Source organism: Cupressus sempervirens, chromosome 9, assembly GCF_028749045.1.
Source record: "Cupressus sempervirens isolate cs-2001-9-10 chromosome 9, ASM2874904v1, whole genome shotgun sequence".
Lineage (NCBI taxonomy): Eukaryota > Viridiplantae > Streptophyta > Pinopsida > Cupressales > Cupressaceae > Cupressus > Cupressus sempervirens.
In genome coordinates, this window is record NC_143126.1 from 516,037,075 (window position 1) to 516,045,572 (window position 8,498).

The 8,498-nt window shown below is 36.2% G+C and overlaps 1 protein-coding gene across 1 annotated transcript in view; it reads left to right on the plus strand.

Moving 5' to 3' along the window:
• LOC149539621 (bifunctional 3-dehydroquinate dehydratase/shikimate dehydrogenase, chloroplastic-like) overlaps positions 1-8,124 on the plus strand; it is a 54,532-nt gene extending 46,408 nt beyond the window's left edge. Inside the window, exons 5-10 of the mRNA XM_089800850.1 lie at positions 6,167-6,230; positions 6,476-6,584; positions 6,721-6,867; positions 7,035-7,183; positions 7,433-7,595; positions 7,731-8,124. Of these exons, the coding sequence (XP_089656976.1) occupies positions 6,167-6,230; positions 6,476-6,584; positions 6,721-6,867; positions 7,035-7,183; positions 7,433-7,595; positions 7,731-7,774 (676 nt within the window). The 3' untranslated portion in view covers positions 7,775-8,124. The remainder of the gene's footprint in view (positions 1-6,166; positions 6,231-6,475; positions 6,585-6,720; positions 6,868-7,034; positions 7,184-7,432; positions 7,596-7,730) is intronic.
• The last annotated feature ends 374 nt before the right edge of the window (positions 8,125-8,498 follow it).

The following is an 8,498-nucleotide window of genomic DNA, read 5'->3' on the forward strand; positions in this document are numbered from 1 at the left end:
TAGTTGGATGGTTTGTCTTCCATCAATATGTCTTTGTGTATCAATTTGATTGAATGTGCCAAGATTACTCATGGTCACTCGTGTTAGACATTGAGGACATTGTATATTATCGATGCGTGATAGTTAGAGTGATTGCAAAAGAAGGGTATGCTATAGATTGATACTTTATGAAAGGTTCTCGAAGACTTAGTAAGTTTCTTGTATTTAATTAATGTTGATTCTAAATAATATAATTGTGAATGCTTTTTGGTGGTGGAGTTTCTCTTGAAAGGGTTTCCCATGTATGTCTTTTGTGCCTTGTGTAATCTTCTGGGTGCATAAATATTATACATGTTAGATGGATTTTGCAAGTTACTGTTGACTGTTAATTACAACTATCCCTGCTCGGAGGTGGGACTAATGGGAAAAAGTTTGGAACATAATCACTGTTAAATCAAAGTAATTAAGTGGGAACCAAGCTATCAATAAATTGAATGTAGGAATTGCATATTGCTACTTAACCTCCCAAGACAACATTTGTTTTCCTATCTCCATCTATTGCTTTGACTTCCCTGCCGAGGCTCAAAAAATCCTAAGGTCAAGTTTTATTCATTTCATTGACAAGAAGAGGATAGGTTTGCTACTAAGGTTTTCAATTAAGGCTTACTGGAATTATGTTATGGTAACAGAAAGAACCCTACTTTTGTATGGTCAATAAATCTGGAACAAGACCTGAGTCATGATTGAATAGTTTCTACATTTCATTTGAAAGCAGAATGCAAGCCAGATAGGGTGATGGATTTACTGTTTGTTCTATAAACAATTCTAATCAGATCTACAGAAGTCATCATTGCAGAAAACCAATTTGCATTGCTGTAACCTGTAAGTATAAACCCTCATTGACACTACCATATCTTGATTGTGATGAGAGAGTTTGAGCGATTCTCAGAAGGCGATAGTGATCTGTATGCAATCCTGATTTTTTAAAAACATCACCACAACTCATTAACTCAAAACACAGCTAACTATAATCTGACTTGTTTCAGTTCCAAGTGCAGTACAGGCATCTCAATGGGGAATCAACTGAAGAATTCTTAAATTCTAAATGCAGCATATAGGGATCTCAATTTAAATCAACTGAAGAATCAATTAATCTTATAAGCAATCATAACTATCATTTTTTCTATGCTCCTAGCCAGGCACCCTTTCCAAGCCAGGTGTGGTTAAAAAGAAAGCCTAATGACAGTGATAAGGTACAGATCTAAGGTTTTGCTAAGCAATTTTGGGCATATAATCTATACGAAGACAACAAATCCCATCCTGCTTTACTGTGGAGCATAGTTTGAAAACTTGGACTTGCCAGAAACTCAGCAGCCCAGAATTTTCTTGGGGCCAGGTGTAATGTCCCCAATTTTTATTGTAATAATTAAAATTAAATTAATTTATTAACTGGTCCTAGAATTTAAATAATATAATAAAAGGACCTTTAATTAGTTACTTTAATTAATTAATATGGGCCCAAGCTAATATTTGTATTTGTGGTTCTGATTGATTTAATATATCTTGGACCTATTTTTATTTTAGTTTCCGTTGGTAAGTGTTGTCATCGACTATCTTTGTACACCCTCAGAAAGGTTTTCCCGACGGGTATTTAAGCACGGCTTGTAGGTAGTCGTAAGTATGCGATTTGGATTATTTTCTTTGTACTGTGAATTCTTGTTGGAGTTCTCTATTATTCGCCATTTTGGAAGTGAAAGATCTTCCCTACTTGGTTTTCCGGTTTTGGTGGGATTCAACCCTCACCCTATTCTGTTACTTGTGAGTGTTAATTGGAGAATATCGGTACCCGATATCTATTCATGCTTGGTATTTATTTGATGGAGTTGTGTTCTAATATTATTTGCATATGAGTTTGTATGCTCTTTCCAATACAATACTTGATGTACTCCTTCATCCACCTCCCTCTATACCTCCCCCTCCAATCGTACTCCTCCCTCCATTTGTACTCCTCCAAAATCCAATCGTACTCCTCCATCCGTACTCCTCCCTCCATTCGTACTCCTCCCTCCATCTGTCATACTACCTCCCTCCATCCGTACTCCTCCATCCATCCATACTTCCCCAACATCTATCGTACTACCTCCTTCCATCCGTACTCCTCCCTCCATCCATACCTCCCCCTCCATCCACCTCTCTCTGTACTCCTCCCTCCACCCCTCCATACTTCCGTACTCCTTGTACTCCTTGCAACTTCCATCTTCCAACTTCCATCTTCCATTTGCAAACTTCCTTTCGTCATCTTCCAACACCATCTTCCATCCTCCAAATTCCATACGACATTCCATTCCTTTGTACGGGCATATCCATTCCACCCTACGTCATCCTGCTCCACCGTACGGATTAAACATTTTCCCCTTCAGACTTGGACAAACGGTAAGGTTCGAAAAAGGAACATTACAGTGGTATCAAAGCTGGTGATTCTGCTAGCCTGTTGGGAGAATGGAGAACTTTGACTTGGATTACACTATGGCTTTGTTTCCATCTGATTGGAGGGCACATCTGTTAGTTGAATACTCCAAGAATACTTTTGCATGCCAACTATTGGATGGTCAAGTGCAGGATGACAAGTACAAGGTGGTTGGCGATATCATTTACCACAAAGACAGAATCTATTTGGTACCCGAATCTAAGATGAAGGAAATGATTATGGAAGAAGGTACTTGCACAAATAACATTAAACCAATGCTCGACGATCAACTTGATGGAACTTTGGGTTCTACTAGCGACCCTCCGAATAAGCAAGCTCTACCGATAGTTGTTCAGCCTCCTGGTGATGTGGATTCGATCGAGGATTATTGACAGGAGCAATCTTTATAGTTGGCTGATTATGAAATCTATTCCCTAGTGGCAATCATGATAGATTACACAGATGAATTTTGAGTCTGGGATATTGGTGACTCAGGACAGAACAATATTTATATTAGAGTGGTGCAGCTGAGCCTAAATGATGGTCTACTCATCTCAATTGAATTCAATTATGCACATGTGATCTTGAAGAAGCATGGAGTTTTCAGCAATTTGCATTTGCACATGGTTTGGGATCCTGGAGTTTGCGCATTGCTTGAGAACAAATAATCTTTTGCTGGCGAGGATTTGTAATGTCCCCAATTTTAAATGTAATAATTTAATTAAATTAATTAATCAACTGGTCCCAGAATTTAAATAATATAATAAAGCGACCTTTAATTAGTTACTTTAATTAATTAATATGGGCCCAAGTTAATATTTGTATTTGTGGTTCCGATTGATTTAATATATCTCGAACCTATTTTTATTTTAGTTTCGGTTGGTAAGTGTTGCCGTCGGCTATCTTTGTACACCCTTGGAAAGGTTTATTCGACGGGTATTTAAGCACGACTTGTAGGTAATCGTAAATATGCGATTTGGATTATTTTCTCTGTACTGTGAATTCTTGTTGGAGTTCTCTATTGTTCCCCATTTCGGAAGTGAAAGATCTTCCCTACTTGGTTTTCTGGTTTTGATGGGATTCAACCCTCAACCTATTCCGTTACTTGTGAGTGTTAATTGGAGAATATCAGTACTCAATATCTATTCATGCTTGGCATTTATTTGATGGAGTTGTGCTCTAATATTATTTGCATATGATTTTGTATGCTCTTTCCAATACAATACCCGATGTACTCCTCCATCCACATCCCTTTGTACCTCCCCCCCCAATCGTACTCCTCCCTCCAATTGTACTCCTCCATCCGTACTCCTCCCTCCATCTACCGTACTACCTCCCTCCATCTGTACTTCTCCATCCATCCATACTTCCCCAACATTTGTCGTACTACCTCCTTCCATCCGTACTCCTCCCTCCATCCGTACCTTCCCCTCCATCCACTGTACTATCCACCTCTCTGTACTCCTCTCTCCACCCCTCTGTACTTCTTCCTCCATCCCTCCATACTCCTTGTACTCCTTCCGTCATCTTCCATCTTGCAACTTCCATCTGCCACCTTACTTCCAACTTCCATCTTCCATCTGCAAACTTCCATTCGCCATCTTCCAACACCATCTTCCATCCTCTCAAATTCTCGTATGACATTCCATTCCTTTGTATGGGCATATGCATTCCACCCTACGTCATCCTGCTCCACTGTACGGATTAAACATTTTCCCCTTCAGACTTGGACAAACGGTAAGGTTCGGAAAAGGAACATTACACCAGGACTTATCAAAAACTCAACAAATAAAAAAGTTACATGATACACAAACAATAAATAGACTTAAATAATGCATGAGACACTTAAAGAGTGAACGATGAATTTAGAATACATACAAGTCTAACTCTGTGTTGATTAAAGTAGCATTACTTAGAATTGGGATTGGCTCAGCCAACAAAATTTTGAATAGAATGCAATCCACAGAATTTAATTGGAAAACAAATAACTGCAGAAAATTTATGAAAAGAGGGAAAAAATGCTGTTTACCTATTTCAATCTAAATACAGCTACAATAACTCTTTTTGTAATATGGCATAGTCCAAAAGGATTTTTATTTTTTACTTTTAAAACCAGAGTGAGAGTTCGGAGTTGGCAGCCCCTAGCAGGATTGAGAGATGGTGAGTGTGTTCCCTGTCATGATATAGGTTAGTGTCAAGGAGTGGAGCTCTCTCCACCAAGCCCAAAATAAGGCCGTCATGGTGATTACTATTTCTCTTAATTTTATTGCCTTTAACCAATTGTGAGTTAATCCTTCCAACTAGTCGACTACCAACTCAAATTCACGTCTGTGGGATCCAAAAAATTTAAGAAAGAGACTGCCAACAAGGTTTATAAGTTTATAACACTTTTTTTTTCATCAGTTGAGATTCTTGCGAAAAAGCACCTAGCATGAACAAGATTTGACTTAAACCTGCACAGGTATGAACTTTTTTTGACAGACTTGGCTCATAGGTTGTAGACAAGCAATTCATCTGCCAAAAAAGCCCACGAGTTCTCACAGACTCAGCATCTTTTTGTCAACCTGGGAAGTTCTCCTGAGGTTTGGATCTATGTTGTTGAGTCAATCTTGCTAGTGGTCTACAAGATTACAATGGATATGTTACAGTTTTTAATTTTTGGCAAGGTTTGGGGTATATTCAATTTGTCACAGTTTTCTGTCATGGTAGACATATGGAAAATCAGATGTGTTACAGTTTTTTCATCTCTGTAGGATGTACATCATATGATGAAACCCACATGTATCATACCGTAGTAACCATTATTTATACATTAGCTCAAGGGATGATAATTTTAACAATACTTGGTCAAGTGATGATTCACTTTTAGTGTTCAATATCCCTTACATAAATTTTTGAAAGACAGTACATCTAGCATATTTTAGTGATAGGAGTCGGACTTCCCATTATTTTAATTTTTTTTTTCTAAAAGTAATGTACTAAGGTAATGTTGATTGTTTAACTTTTTACCTACAGAAGGTTAGACCTCTGCATGTTTGATTGAAGTCACTGGATCTCTTCTGCTCCAGTTTTCTTGTTTTTTGTAAATCATATTATCACAACTGAATTCTGATCTTACCATCCAATCTCATCTTCTGCTTTACGTGCTTTCTGCTTTCTTTAATTGGTAGGTCTCCTGTAAGGTATATTTTCTATTTTCTGGGCAGTTCTAGTTGTAATAGCCATCATAATGCTCCAAAGTTTAGATTTAATTTCCATAACAAAATAAAATGTATAGGAACAACAAGGTATTGATTAAGGGAGTGCTGAGCCTGGGTGGCTATGACTATGGACTTGCTTGGCTTCTAATGGACTTGATCTTTTTACTTGGGTCATGGCAACTTTAGGAATTGAAAAAAGATATCTAGTGTTGAAATGTTACATGGTTATTGGTCAATTTATGTGTAAATGCTAGTATGTAGTATGTGCCTAAAGTTTTACCTCTCTCTCCCAAGCATAACTCTGTTGTTCAATGCGTCTTGAGAGCTATTTATATAATATAGACAAGATTTCTCAATGGGCTGTGAACAGACCTTTTACAACTTCCATGTATTGTAGACTTACATGCATTTGTTTGTGTAATGATATTAGTATATTACTGATTTAGATAATAACTCTCAAAAGATATGAAAAAATGTTATTATTTGCTTCATTTCTAAATATTTACTCTGTCCATTGCAGTGTTGGAATTCCTCATAAAGAAGCTGCTGTCAAGTGCTGTGATGAAGTTCAGCCACTTGCAAAGGTTTAAATCCTCATGCAATAGCGTTCTGAATCTTTTCAAAATACATATAAATTCTATAACTTTTTCAAGAGCTACAGAATTTTTCCTGGAGAGATGGTTTTTGTATTTATTTGAAAATCATATTGTATGAAATATATATGTGCTTTGAATTTCACGCGATTCAAAAAATATGAAGACTGACCTGCTCGTTGTTCGTGTCAGCATCGTTGTGCTCTAATTCAATCTTGTTTTGTTACTTCATTCAGTCTATTGGAGCAGTGAATACCATAGTAAGAAGAAAAAGTGATGGGAAACTGATTGGTTATAATACTGACTGTGAGGGTGCTATTTCTGCAATAGAGGATGGCTTACGAGGTCTCAAATCTTTTCCATTTATTCTTCAGATGGAATATGTTCTCTAGTGTAACAGTTATTTCTTTTTATTCAAGGTCGAAAATACTGAAAGTGATTTATTATTCTAATCACTTACAAATATTCATGCAAACTACAGGAGAAACTGGTTATAAAAGCTCGGGAAGTAGTTCTCCCCTTGCTGGAAAATTGTTTGTACTTGTTGGAGCTGGAGGAGCTGGAAGAGCACTTGCATTTGGAGCAAAACAAAGAGGAGCACGTGTTGTAATCACAAATCGTAATTTTGGTATATACTCATCTTTTTATTGTAGAACATAAAGGCCAAGGAAGAGGGAAAGTTTAGCACTTGTAATAGTCTGCCTTTCAAGTTTCTTGAACATATGGCAAATGTACTGTTTACTCAATGAGTCAATAATCCTACCATGTTCTGACATTTTACATTGGGTTTGACAGAAAGAGCAAAGGCCCTGGCAAATGCAGTTGGAGGAGAAGCTATACACATGGAGGATTTGGAAAAGTTCTGTCCAGAAACTGGAATGGTCCTTGCAAACACTTCTGCAGTAGGAATGCAGCCAAATGTAAATGCAACACCTTTGCCTAAGGTTTGTTTTGCTACCATTCCATCCCTTTATAGCAGTTGGTGATTAGAAACTCTTGCTTTCGTGGATATATATTAGGTATTTGAGTGAAGGCAATCTGATTCTATTCAATTAAGAGCTTCTCAAGAGAGAGAGAGAGATAGCCACTTGGGACAAACAATTTATTTCCTTCCAACAGCAGTATCTATTATGAACATGCATGATGTAAAATTCAGGGACTTGATTCCTTTTCTATTTTGACTGTTTGTTCAGGAAGCCTTGGAGTCATACGCTCTTGTTTTTGATGCTGTTTATACACCAAGAGAAACAAGACTGTTGAGAGAAGCCAAAGAGGCAGGGAAAATTGTTGTGAGTGGATTGGAAATGTTCATCAGACAGGCTATTGGCCAATATGAACTTTTCACTGGTAACCTAGGTGAGGAAATACAAATCACTTTTGGACTTGCCCAAGGGAAAATTAATGGTTATAAAGATTAATTTGAGCTTGTAATCATTGTTTCAGGTTTACAATTTTTAAATGTCTAAATGAATGAGTTTGAACTGGTTGCAGCTCCTACAGAGTTGATGCGAAAAATCGTTATTAGAGATTTTTGAGCAACATATAGATACAGATTGGGATTGCTGGGTGATTGGAAAACGTGTGTTGGCTGAGGTTTCCAATTCTGCTATGGTGGAGTTAGCTGTCAGTGGATCACGTTTCACCTGGGACAGTGATATGTTTACCATTGCCTACATCTTAATAATCAAGTTGTTTTGTGCATGAGCAATTCAAAAAAGCATATTTTTATATTTTTCTAGTCGATAGGCTATTTGTGGAAATTTTGTTTTATTTTTTTGACAGAAAAGCTGTCGGTTCGCTGGAAAAGTAGTCAGTTTGACTGGAAAATTGTAAATCATTCCTGTTAATTATTTACCTTTCAGTGTTTATCCCACTCCATTTTTAACTCTTGTTTTGATATTTATTAGTTGTTATCTCCACTTTTAACTATTGTTTTTTTTTAATTTAAAAAAAAAAAATTCTTCTTCTCCATATTATAAATTATAGCTCATGTTGTGATATCTATTTATTTAACTTTTGATTTTTTAAATTGATTTAGATTTTAGTTTTTAAATTATTTTAATTTATTTTTTATATTAGTTTAGTTTTTTCTTTAAATATTATTTTTTGGTTTTTCTAATTTATTTAGTCAATAAATTTTTGAGACGTTTTATTTTATTTTATTTTTTGTATTTCTCTTATTAATTTTTTATAATAGATTTTTTGATGACTTTTTTTTAAATGATTTTTTTTCATATTTGACAAATTGAATTTAAATAA